Below are 16,168 nucleotides of genomic sequence, written 5' to 3'. Positions count from 1 at the left end.
CTGTGCTGAAATTTCTTTGAAAATTTTATTGATGATTTAAAAAAAAAAAAACGAACTATAGGAATTGCAGAAATGGTGCGGCCCCCATGGACCTTGGTTAGTTCATCCCCTCCCATCTTCAGCGGATGCCTGGGCTCTAGTCTGGATGTCTGAGTTCACAGAGATGCTGGCAGGCCTGTCCCTGACAGGTGACAGTAAGTTTCCAGGGTAAACAGGGTTGGACCAGGCTATGTTTCAGTCTCCTACTTAGGTTAACAGCCTGGGTGGAGGGTGTAATGCAGAGAGAGAGTAGAGTGGGTGCATGAGAGAGGAGGAGGGCTGTGAGTGGGCCTGACAGGAGCCAGCAGAGGCTGCTTTGGAATGTCTTTTTCCTGACAAGCTGGAACCTGGAGGTGTCTAGGCAGGCAGCTGTGGCTATGCCAGAGGCAGGATGAGAAAGTGGGGGAGTGGGTGTTGCATCTGTTCCCCTCACCTCCTCCCGTTGGACAGGTAAGGACAGTCAGTGAAGGGATAACATGGTAGAATGCCAACTAAAAGGTTAGACATAGGCTTTGCGGGAGAACACAGTATAAAAATGGTAGCATCCCCACTATAACTTGGTGACGGAATCACTGAGTCCTGGACCCCTTCCTGCCGGAGTTTGGGGGAGATGAGCACTCAGCAGGTACCCTTCCATGAGTTTGAGGGTGGGGGGTGGGTGGGCGGGGGCTTAGGCTTGGAGTGTTTGAGACTGAATCAAATACTGACAGGAAGAAAGCCCATTCTAAGTCCAGCTGAGGAGTGCCCTCCTGCCTTCTCTTCCAGAAGCCTCGGCTGATTGCATGAATGCAGCTAATTAATCTTTCTCAAATTAATTTCCTTACTGTGTCAGAAGTGATTTATTGGCGTGCCTATATGGGGGAGAGGGGGGTGGTCTGTGCTGGTCAAACCCCCAGAGGACAGGGAGAGGCAAGTAAGGGCACATCTGTGTAAGGTGTCTATCACAGCTGGATCTGTGGACACCTGAGCCTTGTACACTGGCTGGACATGGGGCGCACACTGTCCAGACAAGGGTGGCCTTGAACTTCTGGGGGGTTGCTACAGTTAAAAGGGGGTGCAGTGGTGGGGAAGACAGGGTAATTCCTCAAGGCTTTCCTTTTGGGGGTTACTTAGAACTATGGCACTATACTTAGAACTATAACCATCATTTCCTGTGTGTAATTACTGGGGCTTTGAGCAAGGGGGGCTGAGGGGCTCCCAAGTCTTTGTTTTAACCTTCAGTTTTTGGCTTCTCTTGGGCAGAGGCCCTGTCTTGAGGTTTTTACACCACAGTGTTTATGGGTCCTGGGCACGCCGGAAGGTTCCCCCTGCATTGGAACCTGTTCTTCACAAATGCTGATGCATCCCAGAACCATCTTACTTGCTTGCTCCTTGCAATGCCTCTGTGAAGCCAAGAAGCAAAAACCACTCCGCCCCAGCTCCCAGGGGAGCTCAGAGTGCAGAGAAGTAAAGCAGGTTGTTTAGAGATACCCAGAGCTGGTTAGCAGAGCCTGTTTCAGAGTGCAGCTTGTCTGAGCTGGCGCTGCTCAACCATACCCTCTCTCTCTGTGCAGTGCCACCTCCCCTCTCTCGATGGCCCCCCAGCAGGTGCTTTTTAGCCCCACTGCCCTGGTGAAAGCTCCAAGAACAAGCCCATTCATTTAATCAGCCCTTAAAGCTGGGCTGCTTGTGCCTCGGGGTGCCTAGAGTTGCGTGTTCAAGTCAAGAGACACACCAAGAGGTCTACTGATCCATTTAGTAGCTGACTTGGCACCAGAGCCTCTAACTGGACAACACCAGTAGCAGGAGTTTGCTTTCCCAGACAGTGTGTGTGCATTGCGGCGCCGTTTCCCCCTCATCCCCCTAGCTATAGGAAGCCCTATCTACACCCCCACACCCCTGTTTCTTTAACACCATCTCTTTGTTGGTATGGCAACAGAGCCTCCATCCAGTGGATGCCAGGCCTGCCAGGTCCTTTGTCACAGTGGGCCCAAAGCTGTCTAGGGCTCCTAAGGGGACAGTCACAGACCCTTCTCACTGCAGTGAGAATGCAACGCTTCTTCATGTTTGTGCTGACCTTCAGGCAGCCCTTTTGAGCCCCAAGTGACAGAAAGGGTCATGGTATCTGAACTCAAAGCTAGCAAGCAAGAGAAAGAGCCCAAGGCCATAATTCCTGTGGTGCCCCACCCCCACCATCGGTCAGTGAACAATGGACCCTATCACATTGTACCACCCATCTTTAGCCAGGGCAATTACTGTGGAGCCAGCTCCTGATGGCCAGCCACCTGCCACCTTGTTAGGTGTGTAATGGATCTGGGGTTCACCATGTAGCTATAACATTCTTTGTGGGTTGTGTAAACATGGAGCATCTCCCCATGGCCTCAAACTGTTAATGAAGCTAAGGTTTGTGCTAGTGACGAGTCAGTGAGAAATGATCTGACTGGGACTGTGGAGGAAACTCAATGTCTTCACTGGAAGTCAACAGAAACATGGCATGACATGACAGTTCTGGGCTCTCGTGGGGTGCCACTGCCGCCCTTCCAGGGATGGGAAAGAGCATAGAGATCTCTACCCTGCAAGCCCACTGCTGAACTGAAGCCTCTGTACCCCCAGTTCCTGGAAGCATCAGGTACCTACCGGGAAGTGACTGGCAGGTGGGCGTTGCCTGTTGAGCAGTGGGCGTGAGATGCTGCATGTCTCTCTTCGTAGGAGGTGGCAGCTGCTCTCTCCTTCTCTCTTTGTTGGCAGATTGGAGTTGTGTGTGTGTGTGTGTGTGTGTGTGTGTGTGTTTTCAGAGCCTGAACAGTGAGCCGTGTGCCCTCTCCTGGTCTGTGAACCGAGTAGGGAGGGGACAGGCTACGGGGCTTGCCTGGTGAACCCTCTACTCCTGCACAGGCCACGTCGCTCAGTAACCAGCTCTCCAGATTGCAGAGGATGCCCTGTCTTCTGCATCTAAAGTGGATTCTCAGACAATGGACGGAGGCACGCTAGGTCAGCTCTCACTCCCACTGACCCTCAGGGGTCAGCAGGAGAGCCACAGTTGCTTACTGTCATGAGCAGGGCTGGGAAACCTGCGGGAAAAGTGAATTCCACAACAGTCACTGGAGCTTTGCCTTCAGACCAGCGGCAGGGAGGGCTGGCTGCTTTTTTGATCCCTGATAAGAATCACCTGGGTTGCTTGTTAAATACACAGACTGTTGGGGCTAGGAGTCTGTTGTCTGAGCAATCATTCCAGGCCGCTTCTGTCTTCAGACAGGTTTGGGGAAGCAGTCTGTCTGCTGTTCCAAAAATAGCCTCTGGTATTAGCAAGTTTGGGTTTGCATGTCACACACTGTAATAGGTCTTCCTTGTTTGTAGCTTTGACTCTCTCCCCACACCTACCAGTCCAGGAACTAGCTCTACGCTGACTTTCCTCCAGCTGATCAGTTCAGGTCTCTGCTTTGTTTCTCTTAAACAGGTATGTTGTGCTTGGCATCCCATCTCGACCCCTTCCTTTCAGAGTAAGCAGCTCATGGAGAGCGCCGTTGGCACTGTGGATATGAACTTGCAGGATATACTCCACGGGGTGGGATGAGACGGCGTGCTTAGCCGTTCCCCTGTTGATGACTATAGAAGTTGCGTGGGGTTTCTCGTTGTGGCCTTTTATAAGGGGACGCCGTAGCGCATGCGCAGAGGGAGGATCTAAGACTATGTCACATCTTGGCAGCTAGTGATGACATATCCCGCTGTCTAGGTCCCTAGTGCAGGTGCCCTGGGCAGTGGAGTTGCCTGATTGGTAGCAGGGACCAGTGGCCTCGCTTGCCAGAGGACTGCATGTGCAGTCAGGTGGCCTGCAGAGACGCTGTGGCTGGTCCTCAGGGCTGACCTGCTAACGAGTGAGGGGTTGGGGGGCATTCTAAAGCAAAGCAATCCTGTCACCCAGCCTCTGTGGCCAGGGGCTTAGGGCTGCTCACAAGGGACCCTGCTGCCCCTCTGCTCCACTTCCTAACTAACACCTGGAAGTAAAATTTTACTTCTAAGATGTGATCTGCCTAAGGTACGTTTCGGCTGCTCGGCTCAGTGTTTGCCAAGTTTCATGTTGCTTAAACCTTCGTTTTCCTCCCCTCCACTAGCCTCACTTTGAAGTTCAAAAGCAAATTGATTAAATATACATTTTAGGAACTTTCCGATTTGCTTCTTAAACTAACAGAATTCTAAACTTTTTTTTTTTTTCCAAACGGAAGGATTTCCAGCTGTCAGCAGGTATAACTGGAACCACATGTCATCAGAGGCGGGGAGGAGGGGTGTCTTGGTTTTAGGATTTGTAAATTCTTATTGAAAAGGAAGTAAGCAGGGCAGGCAGCTGGGGCGTATGACAGCCAGCCTGAGCGCAGATCTCACTTTAATTAGAAGATATAGATAGTGCCTGCTTTATCGCAGGCCTCCCAGGACTCTTACCCAAGGCGAACAAAGATGTGGCTTATATATGTTTGCAGATGACAAGAGCACTTCCGAGAGGGGCTGGAATGCTGATTGCTGAATTACCTTGGAGACGACAGTCAGGCCAGGCCACCTTACCACCCGTGGTCCTTAGCAAAAAAACCCACGTAATTTTGTTTTCTTGGGAAACACTTCTTCCTCTTTTCACAGCCAACCGGAGGATTTTTTTTTCAACCTTGCAAAGACAATGAGGGATTGTGGGGCGGGAACATCCTTGTTGGGTGTCACCTGCAGCAGCTGTGTACTCATTGTTCTCCCTTGGGAGGTGTGGTCCCTTGAGCTCAAAGCTCCGCCCACAAGACCCGAATCTGAACTGCTCCTCCTGACTTGCTTCCCATTCTGCAAATGGTAGAGTGCAGATATCAAATGAAAGACAAAGCAAGCCCAGCTCTCCCCAGCCCCCTTCTTTTCTGGCGTGGTGTCACTTGAGCTTCCCCAGTCTCCCGAAAGGCACTGATTACTCTGTCATCATCTAGAGGGGCCTCTGGGACCAGAGCCTGACCTGACTTCATCTCCCCTGGTGCTGGGTGCTGGAGGCTGGGCCTTCCCTGGTGGATGTGCTCTCGTTTAGTGACGGGGACAATTGCTCGCTGTCCCTCTGCGGGCATCACATTCCGGGCAGCAGGCAGCCACTTGTGCCTCCTGCCAGGGCTGCTGCCATGGCTGCCCCTTGCCAGGCAGACACAGGGTCTTTTCCCTTTGCCTGGTTTACAGGCCTTGCAGATGCCTTACATTCCAGGAGCCCAGTGAGAAGAGCGGCTCCTGTGGTTTCTAATTAAACCCACAATTTAAATAACAATCCAACAAGAGGGGGGGGTGACGGCGCTGACCTCCTCCCTCCCTGGGGCAGCAGCTGGGAGATTGAGGACTTCTTTGCCCAGTGCTAGCACCTGGCCCAGAGGGTGCGGGGACAGGCTCTTTGAAGTTTGGGATGAGGCTGAGGAGGGAGGGAAGGCTCCTGGCCTTTTCTTCTCTGCTGAAGACTTGGGAGCCGTGAAGGGAGCCGTGAGTGCTGTGTTCACTTGGAACTTGTCACCTTTCACCAGGAAACATGGAGCATCGCCTGTAGAGCAGAATTCCAGATATGTGCACTCCCCAGAGACCTCGCCCAGCCCGATGCCTGCCCCGTGACTCATTCTTCCTCTTGTTCGTCAAAGGGCTGGCAGGGCTCTGGCCTGCCGCCAAGTGAGGGCACCAGGCTAGGCCTTGTGAGTGAGGATCTGAGGGCACTGCCGCCCACCCTGGACCTCAGTGGCTCATCTGCTGGCCTTTGGGCTCCAGGGCCACCATTTGTTTCGTTTTGACCCTGGTATCTGTGCCTCGCTGAGTTTGGTGTTTTTATTTGGCCTGTCTGTGGACATACTCATCGTTTATAGTGTGTTGATCTCACCAAATTGTTGCGTGATGACCCACAGCATGATTGTGTTCCAGATTTGGAGAAAAACGAGATGCTGAGTGCAGCTCTCTTCAGCTGAGGTCTTGCGCCTCTGCCAGCACCAGAGGCCTGCCAGCATTCCTAAGCTTTCTTTGATCTCCCAACTTTTTCCTCTCCACATTGCTGTTCAGTTAAACCTAGTAGCACATTCCCCAAGACTCCTCCTCCTGGTCCCCATCTCTGCCCTTCCAGTTCCCCCAGGGTGGCCTCACGGTTCTGGCTCCCCTTCCCCTCCTTGCTAAGCTGGTCCAGGAGCAGTTTCTGTTGGCCTGAGCAATGCCTGGCTGTGAACAGTGGTGAAACAAAGCCAAAGATGGCCTCACACTCTCTTCCTCCCTACAGGTGACCATAGCTGACGACTACTCAGATCCCTTCGATGCCAAGAATGATGTCAAGAGCAAAGCGGGGAAGGGGGAGAGTGCCGGCTACATGGAGCCCTATGAGGCCCAGAGGATCATGACAGGTGAGTAGAGTGCTGGCTGGTCTTGCTTTGTTGCCATTGCTGAACAGAGTGCCCGGGATCGGGCAGTTTATAAGGAGTATGGAACTTAAAGAGCTGTGCTTTGGTGGTTCTACCGGGAGGTACATTTAGGATCAGGCGGACACACTGCTCCACCATGCCACATCATCGTGTGGCAGAAAACAGAGCAAACAAAGTCAACAGTAGAGCCAAGAGAGAGAAGGCCTTGGCTGTTCTCAGTGACTAGGCCAACCCTACAGAGTAGGAACCCACCTCCCCAACCGCACTCCCACCCACCCCCAACCCCGCCCCCTTGGTCCACAAGATAGCATTAGTCTATTCATGAAGGCTCCATCTTTATTACACAAACACCTCCTATTAAACCCTACCTCCCAACATGGAGCAGCTAGTGAACCCCACACCCAGGGCTTCCAGCTCAACACGAAGAACAGAGCGGGGTCTGCTGGACACCTTGACACCTTCGCTGGAAGCATGTTGTTCACAGTGATAGTTGAGGGTCAGTGAGCTGTTTTACGCCTATACTAAAAAACAAATGTACTCACTGTTTATGTGTGCACGTGTGTGTACTGTATGCAAAAACACATGCCACATGTATGTGTGGAAGATACAGGTAGTTATAAAACCTTACGTGGAGCTAATCACCAGTCAGGTCAGAAGTGGAAGCAGACCAGTTCATGTCACTCATTGACTAGTAGAAGAGGGTGCCTTGTTTTCACAGGAAGAGATTCCGTGGTTGCTAGAGCAAGGGGCCTCTCTGCGAAGTGCGCGTCCTCTTCCTCGCTTGGAGAGCATGACTCACTTTACCCACATTTTTTATTTTTACTTAAAAGGGGACAATTTTGGCTGGAGAGATGGCTCAGAGGTTAAAGGTGCTCCATGGTCTTTCAAAGGTCCTGAATTCAATTCCCAGCAACCACGTGGTGGCTCACAACCATTTACAATGAGATCTGGTGCCCTCTTTTGGCCTGCAGGTGTACATGGTTGTGAGGATCTTGTCAAGGCTTCTTGTAACTCTGGACTTCTGTTGTGGACCATCACCATGGTGATTGATGTATAGGTGTAGCCCTGTGTAAGCTGCCGCTGTCTAAGTGCTCCAGGAAAGGATTCAGCTTGCTGGGCAGACCCAAAACCTGGTAGTGCTGCAGGTGGCCATGGAGCAGGGTGACCCAGGAAATGTAACTGTTTAGACTGGATCTCTAGCCCAGATGGGTCTTAAACTGTGTAGCTAAGGATGACTTTGAACTTAGGACCCACCACAGTCAGTTTATGTGACACTGGGACTTTGCCAGCCCATCAAATTAAGCGTTGAAAGTGACCCTGTTGGGTGTACTATTTCAGTTTCTGTGCTGTGTGTACGGGGCCTAGTACCAGGGTAGTGCCCTGTGCCTTGAAGGAGCCCAGGCTGGAACTAAGCACATCTGGAGTAGACACCTGCCATCCAAGCAACCTCTGGGATTCAGAACTTTAAATCAGGTAGTAACAGCACAGGGCTGCTTTGAGCTGTTCAGTAGTGGTGACTGTTGTGTGCCTCTGTTTTTCCCTGTGTCAGTGACAGTGGAAGTTGTCAAATTCTCTAGTCCTCATTTGCAGTAGTTGAGGGAGGGTGCGCACAGCTGTTTGGTCCTGAGGCAGCTTTGCCTGTCAGAACTATCTAGCACTTTCTCCTAGGGGCTGGGTACTGTGGCTTAGTTTTCAGTTTCTAGACAGCATTGCCAGCTCAGGCTTCACTGATGGTGTCTGCCCCTCTGTGGCCCTGGCTCCGGGTAGCTGGTCATGGGGCAGTGTTGTGAACAGACAACTGGTCTCAGCCCTGGGGCTTCATCCAACTGCCTCAGTACAGTGTCTCCATAGGTTCTGTGTAGGTCTAGACCGAGATTGGTGCTCAGCTCCCTGGCCTCTGTGCCTCAGTGCCTTCTAACTGTCTGAGCCTTATTTACCACCCTACCCAAGCTGCTTCCAGAACTGTCTGCTTAAACTTTCAGCCAATCAGAGGATGCAGCTCAATGGTGACAGCATTTGCCTATCCCAGGGAAGAGAGTGTGAAAGGGTTGGGTTTGTAGCTCAGGTGTGGGGGACTATTTGACCAATACCTTCACAGGACCTTTTGGCAGGAGAGGAGGAGGCTTTGAGGTGATGTGTTGACAGTTGGCATCCACTCTTCAGAGGACTTCCCATCACACTCCCAGGCTGCGCTCATTCAGCCCTGTTGGAGCCTATGAGGAGGTACAAGCACTAGTGAAGGGAACAGCAGCAGCACCAGGATCCTGTCCTGGAGTCCTTGCATGGTTGCTAACAGTGCATAATTCAGAAGCCCCCGACCCCCACCCTCCACCCCTAGAGCTCTTCCCAGGAGGGCTGAGGAAGTAAGGGAAGAAGATTGCTGTGACTTGTTAAGGTTTATGCAGCAGAAGCATCAAGGCCAAGGAATGCCTCAGAAATCACACCCTGGGGGCTGGAGTAGTGGCTCAGTGGTTAAGAGCACTGCCTGCTCTTCCAAAGGACTCCGGTTCAATTCCCAGCACCCACATGGCAGCTCACAACTGTAACTCTAAGATCTGACATCCTTACATCAATGCACATAAATTAAAAGTAAATAAAAATATTTAAAAAAAGAAAAGAAAAAAATCACACCATGGGGGTTAGGGGATTGAGAGGCTGCCTTAGAGCAGAGACAAGAGAGAGAACAAGAAAGTGAGAGAGCAGGTCATGGCGGAGGGGGCCCTTTAAAGGGTATGTGTGTCCCGTTTGGCTGCTGGCACTGAGTCACTGGAGACAGGCTAGGAGAGCGCCTGGTTTCTTTTTTTGTTTTGTTTTGTTTTTGTTTTTTCGAGACAGGGTCTCTCTGCCTTAGCTGTCCTGGACTCGCTTTGTAGACCAGGCTGGCCTCGAACTCACAGCGATCCACCTGCCTCTGCCTCTCGAGTGCTGGGATTAAAGGCATGCACCACCACCGCTCGGCTAAGCGCCTGGTTTCTAACATTTCTAACCTTTGCCTTCAGCGTCCTTTACAGAAGCGCTTGGTGTCAGCTCATTGGATGACTCACTTCAGTGTTAATTGAAAGCATTTTCACATACTTTTCATATGTAAGCAATTACACATTAAAAACTCCTTAGCCTGTTGTTATTACTAAATGACCTTTATGGCATAGTAAGAGAAATTAAGAGAGAGCCTTCCACACAGCCCCGCTGCCCTGATGTGACTGACTTCATCCTTTTGAAACTCTGTTTGTGGTAGTTGTGCTGCCCAGAGGCCAGACAGGGATGTCCTTGGTGTTGTCTCCTCTTGTGTCAGTGTGCTTTTCCAGAAATAGTAGCGAATGTATTGAGAATGGTATTTTTCATGAGAAAAGCAGGAAACAGTGGGGGCTTCTAATCTTGGTTCCTCCTTGGTCTGCTGTGTGGCCCTGGACAGGTTGCTTTCCTCATTTGTAAATCTGGATTCTGCTTTGTATGAGCAGGTGTCAGAAGGACCCAAATAAGGTAGCCAATCTGGCTTGGCTGTAAATCTCTAGGGTGCTATTGGGGACTGCCCCAGAGTCCTGAATCTCCTGACCTTCCCCCTGCAGCACCCCAGGTCTTTAGCTGGTGGCAGGCGGGTGGGCAGGCAGGCAGGCAGCACTCTGGCCCTGCTGTTGACTCTGTTCTCGGTTTCTGGCCTGGAGACCAGTAAATGTTTCTGAGAGAAGGGCCTTGGCCTTGGCCTTGCCTGAGGGTCCCATCTATGTTCCCTGTCATCTTTGCTGTTAGGGACAGCTGGTCTGGTTTCAGGAGAGCTCAGTGTCTTCCTGTGTGGAGGTCAGGCCCCTCTCTCTGCTCCCAAGCTACACAGTGCTGTAGACTCTGTTCCCACCATGTCTTCATTTGCCTCTCATTGTCACCTGCTCTGCCCTGTACAGTTCTACTTCCCAAAGTGTCCCTGGCCCCACTCACATACCTCTGTCCCCAGCTGCCCCCCCCCAGTCCCCAGGAGGGGGTTCATGCTTAAGCCTGCCCCAGTGGTCACAGTGTCCCCACAATGGTGTGACAGAATGAAGAACAGTCCTTTGGGCTTAGCATTCCTTCTGCCCGAGGCCCAGATGGGCACGCACTGGCCAAGGTCACACTACAGCAAGCACCAGAACAGAACAGGTCTCCTGACTGACTTGCAGCCCAGGGCTCCTGGGATTTGTTTTGAAACGCTTGAAGCCTGTCCTGGCCTCCTCCCATCTGGCAGGCAAGAGAGCTCTGTCGGGGATGGTGCCCGAGTTCCTGGCTGGTGTCTCCTTTACTGGAATAACTTACCTACCGGACAGGAAGGAGATAATCAAGTGTAAATTGATTCTGTATTAGTCAGCGATGACTTCCCTGTTCTTGAGAAAGAGTAGCGCTCACACGCCCAGCCCAGTACCACTCACCTCTCCAGCTACAGGGTGGGTAGAACTGTGGGATGCTGGGTTGCCATGGTGACAGGGCCCTCCAGAGTTGTTTCCTCTGCTCTCTCCTACACCAGCCTCTCCCCTGGTACCCCTGACCCTGAGTGCCTCCAGGTTTTTCAGGAAAGATCAGCAAGATCAGAACAGAGCTGGACGCCTGCCCCTGCATCTTTAGTATAAAGCAAGCCAAACATGACATTGAAGAGAGAACCTGGTCTTGGACTGGGTGGGCCACACAGAAAGTGGTGCTAGAGGGAAGCTACGGTCTCGGCAAGGACTCTCCTGCTGTGCCGGATATTTCACCCCTTTTTTTCTCCTCTTGACCTTGTCTCAACCCTTAGCATTATTGAGCATTTTCTGACTTTTCACTTAAATCTCATCCTCTTCAAGGGTGGAGCTATCTGTGTTCCCTGCTGGAGCCTCAGTACCACTCAGTACACTCAGTGCAGTGTGTGATGTGAAGTAGGTGCTGGTACATTTTGGTTGAATGAATAAGTGTGCTAATTTACCTAAGGGACCCAGGGCTGGTCTACAGAGTGCTGGGTGCCCCTCAAGGCCTGAGAGACCTGTCTTCTGAGGAGTGCCAAGTCTCCAAGTCTGAGTTTCTGACCTTGCTAAATGCTGGGGGTAGGAAGTGAGCAGAGCAGAGCCCCTTGGTGCCTCCTGGCCAGTTCTGTGTCTTCCTGGCCGACTGTCAGAAGCTCTGGTTTCACCTCTTCTCCCTTGCTTTCCATCCCCGGGCTGAAGGCTTGGAGGAAGGGCCTGGGCTGCTCGAAACCCATGTTCATTTCTCACCTGGATTTCCTAAATAGGCACTGATTAAACAAATCAGTGTTGGAATGCAAGCCTATATGGAGACTAAATGGAAAAACAGGAACAAACAAAAGTTCACGTGGACAACTTCTCCCATTTGGTAAAGACTTACTTGTCCTTAAGCACAGGGCTTCAGTGGCAGCATGATGCCTGGCTTAGCCGATGGGGATGTCAAATGCTGCTGTGTGCTGGCACTGTTCTGAGTCTTGGGGCTCATGGAGCTTGGAGTCAGTTCAGGACCAAGGAGGGCAGTGGGTCACTGTCACCTGGCCACGGTTTCCGGGGCCTGGAACCTGGAGCCTTTCTTAATCAAGAGCAGAGTGGAGACTTATCCTCTTCTCAGACAGGCTCAGGAACTCGGGTCCATTGCAGCCCAGTTCCTGCTATCCTGGCCACACCCTGCAGGGGCGAGACGCGTTTCGGAAGTTGTTTAGGATAATGCGTCTGCTTGGGTATGGGACAGGTTAGAGCAACAAGGAACAGTGGCTGGCAGACAGGTTCTGTGGCTCTGTGGCCAGGACAGTCAGTTATATAGGTCAGAGAGTTGAGGCAGGGACCTGGCAGTGGCTGCGCAAGCCGCTGGAGGGTAGCTGGGGAGAGCTTGCCAGCCATCGCAGGGCAGTGCATAAGGGACAGGAAAAGCCAGGTGGCCTTCCCTGGCGCCCTCAGTGAGCAGGAGGACGCTCGTGTCAGTGACCTGTTAGGGATATCCTGGCTCCGGAGGAGGAGGGAAGGAGGGAAGCACCTGGCAGGAGTCATTAAATTCAGATGTGGACACCTTTGGGGCTAGAGACACAAGATTCTGTTGGTGTACCGGAGAAGGAACTGGGGTCAGGTCACAGCAGGTCCCAAAGTACCCCAGAAGCCTAGTCCTGGTTTGAGGAGAGAGGGTGGTCTGCAGGGCTTAAGGAGAACACCACTGTCTGCTTCTGCTCCTCTGAAGCTGGAAGGAGTGTTCAGTGGCTGCCTTGAACCCTATCGTTTCACTAATTAATTCTTGCCCCCACCCCCAAGTAGGGCTCAAGTGGCTTTCTGGAAACTAAGAGGTGTCAAGTCTGTATTTAAACTGTAGCTAGGAACCTCTGTAGGTATCTGGGAAGAAGCTGGGAGGAGTGTTTCTTTCCATCTTATTGATGAGAAAGCTAGGTCATGGGAACGCTGCCTCTTGTGGAGGGTTCTCTTCCCTGTTGACACGAGTGGAGGTCGGACACTGAGGACAGTACGTTACACCGGCCCTGCGCGTGCCTCTGGCTCCGGCTCTCTCCCTCTGGTGTGTTTCACTGTGGCATACTGCCTCTGGTCCTTTTCCGAATCAGGCATCCTGAGCAGGAACACATAAATGATGCTTTGCTTTGGCTGTATTTTTTTGTGGGGGTGAGTGGGCGGGGGGGCTCTCTGACACCTTGTCACCCCTCAGGGATTTGGGTGTTGAGGAGCCTCCCCACAGCCTGGTTGCATTGCAAGTGGGTTGTGGGTGTTTGTTTGAAATACACGCATATGACACTATAAGTGAGCCTGTTCGTGCCACACACACGCAGGTCAGAAGGCAACTTTGAAGTCAGTTCTCACCTTCTACCTCTATGTGGGTCCTGAGGATAAGTTGACAGCCTTGAATAGCAAGAGCTGTATCTGCTCAGTCATCTCACCATGCCCCTGCCCCCACCCCCGCCCCCACTGCAGGTTCTAATGGCACATAATCCTCCCCACCCCCACCCCGCTGCCCCAAGCACGCCCTTTCCAGTTTTGTGTGCTCATGCACATGGGAATGCATGCAAAGGCCTAAGGTTGATGATGGGCACTATCCTGAAATCACTCTTCCATATTATTCCACATTATTTGACTGAGGCAGGATCTCAGTCAAACCCAGTTTACCACTGCCATGGCTAGTCTCCAAAAGTGGCCGTTTTTGCTAGTCGGCTTGCTCTGGGGAAATACCGTCACCCGTTTCTGAGGCTGGAATTACAGGCAGGCCACCGTGCTTACTCAGCACGTACGTGGGTTCTGGGGATCTGAATGTCAGCTCTCACACTTGACGCAGCAAGCCCTTTAACTAACCTTGAGCCTTCTCCCCACCCCTCACTGAAGGTAAGATCTGAGGTGGGTGGAGCTGAGAGTGCTACTCTCACACACTGCCAGCACGAGGGGGAGGGTCTGAGACACTGTCTAAGCTTTCCTGTGACAAAGTAGATTGTTCTGGAAGGAGGCCTTGAAGTCTCCCAGCCGCGTCACCCCTCTGCTAGTGTCTACTTGAACTTCCCTGGCCGAGGCTCGTAGCTCTGGAGGGCTGTCCATCCTGCCAGGCTTTAAGTGTATGTACATAGGGGTTGGGACACACGCCCTCATGTCCCCATCCCCCTAGTTACATGTCCCCTTCATGAAGCCACCCTACCTAGTACTTCAACCCTTGGTGAGCCCTACCCTGTCCCCCTAGCCATGGGCCTGGGGTGTCCTCATCTTCCTCACGTGAACTGTCTTACACCATGTGGCCTTCACAAGCACCTCCCGTTTGTGGCCCAGCACATGGGGGTCTGGGGGAGAATTTGCTGCCTTGGGAGATACACAGATATTTTACTTACTGCGTTCTGACCTGGACCTTTACTCTGGACGTGAATTTTGGGGGGTGGCATTTACTGGCTCAGTCAGTTCAGGCTGGCTGTCCCTTGAAGCCCTCCACCTGTCAAACTGCAGCTTTCCCTAGATTCCCACGGTCTTTCAGGCCCCACGACAGCAGCTGTCCTAGTTTCTGCTCACTGAGCTCACCTGACAGCTCCATTCCTCTGCCTCCTTGAGGCCAAGTTTTACTTGTGAGAGGCAGGAGTAGAGGCTGTGTGGCTGCAGGAGCTCCAGACAGTCCTCAGGGAGTTTTGTCCCAGGGGCTGTGCAGAAGTGAGTCAGGGAGGCCATGGTGAGCTGAGGAAAGCAGGTGGTCCTGGGGGTGGCAGTGCTGGGGCTTGGCAGCTGTGAGGTCAGCCTCAGTGGGCCCTTGGTGCCAGGCCCTTTCCTCCCCAGTTTGGGGTGGGGGGGGGTGGCGGGGAAAGCAGAACAGGAGCCGATAGCTTCTTCCGAGAGTCTGCTGGAATGCTTGAGGTGTGACCTGGGCGCTGCTATTGGGGCAGTGTCACAGTAAAGTGAGATAGAGGAAGGGTTGCCTTTCTGCAGCTCCTGGCCTGCCCTTCACAGGAGAGCTGAGAAGGTTTTGAGACACATCTTCCTGCTCTAGGAACTGCAGCCTAGGCTTGCAAGATGGAGCCTCCCTGGGAACCAGGCACCAGTCCATTAGTGGGTGGCTGACCTGGAGCTGTATCCAGTATGCTTATTATAGACTTCCGCCTCATTTGAATGGGGCCTGACGGGATCCATTCTGCTTGTTGGTGGGTGCTGGCAGACTCTTTCCTCTGATGACTGGTGAGAAATGTTGGACTCAGAGGCAAGTGATGTGCTGGCTACAGTTGGAAGGGTCACCAGAGGGTCTGTCCTGCAAAGCAACCCAGAATCCCTGTGTTTGTCCTGTGCAGTGTCTGTCTACCGAGGACAGTTGCCTAGGCCTTGGTTCTAGGCCTTGGGTCACCACTCCTGTCCTCTAGAACTTGAGGCTGAGGGGGAGACAGGTGGCTTTCTATTCCTTCCATGTCTCCTCCCTGCTCCTGTCTGCAGGGCCACAGAAGTGTGCAGGCGAGGCTCTGGGAGTCAGCAGGCTGGGCCCAGTGTGCAGGCCCAGGGATAGGTAGTTTCCACTAGAAGCAGGACTGCAGAGGACCCATCTCAGGCGCCTGTCAGCCTAGCCCACCTGCGTGGACAGAAGCCATAGCGCAGAGCAGCCAGGCTCCCCAGCCCCCGGAGCCCGCAAGCTGGTGCTCTCAGGGAGAGGAGAGTCATAGTCGTGTCTGGAAAGAGCCCTGGCTTTGACACTAGACTCAGGGCTGTAATTACTGTCTTTAATTACTCGACGTTGCTGTGCCAGGGAGATGGGCTTGGCAATCACCTCTCCTGACAGGGTGGCTCCGGCTCCCTGTGTAAGCGCTGACAGGAACACATGCTCACCTGAGGTTTTGCTGTTACAAAAGGGGCCATTCAGAGCTGCCCTCCCCCAGGCTCCTGCCTTCCTTGCTAGGAGAAGGCGCGGCCCACCTAGAAGCCAAGCAAGTGCTTTCCTCCTCCTCCTCCTCCTCCTCCTCCTCCTCCTCCTCCTCCTCCTCCTCCTTCTCCTCCTCCTCCTCCTCCTCCTCCTTCTCTGCTGCTGCTATAGCCAGCTGACACACCTCTGAGCTGACTCAGTCTCAGAAACTTAAAGAAAAGAGGGCAGAAAGCCCCTCCAAGTTTCCATGCTGAGCACCACATATACAGAGTGATGTCTCCTCTATCAAGGTGGGAGCTTGAAGGCTCAGAGAGGCTAAAGGATTTCCCGGAAGTCACACAGGAAAACAAGGCTGGCACCCAGCCCTCGGCCATAAACAAGGCTACTGTGGGCCAGACTGGGTGTATGGCTTCTGAGCACTGGCCTTCTTGTGGCAGATAAAGCCCCTGGGCCCT

The 16,168-nt window shown here is 52.7% G+C and overlaps 1 protein-coding gene across 1 annotated transcript in view; it reads left to right on the top strand.

Moving 5' to 3' along the window:
* Window positions 1-16,168, top strand: part of SHB (SH2 domain containing adaptor protein B) — a 109,580-nt gene that overhangs the window by 37,934 nt on the left and 55,478 nt on the right. Inside the window, exon 2 of the mRNA XM_084778222.1 lies at window positions 6,275-6,395. Coding sequence (XP_084634348.1) covers window positions 6,275-6,395 — 121 coding nt within the window. The remainder of the gene's footprint in view (window positions 1-6,274; window positions 6,396-16,168) is intronic.

The sequence above is a fragment of the Acomys minous genome (genome assembly GCF_964271855.1).
Source record: "Acomys minous genome assembly, chromosome: 1".
Lineage (NCBI taxonomy): Eukaryota > Metazoa > Chordata > Mammalia > Rodentia > Muridae > Acomys > Acomys minous.
This window is presented reverse-complemented; position numbering and strand designations above follow the sequence as displayed.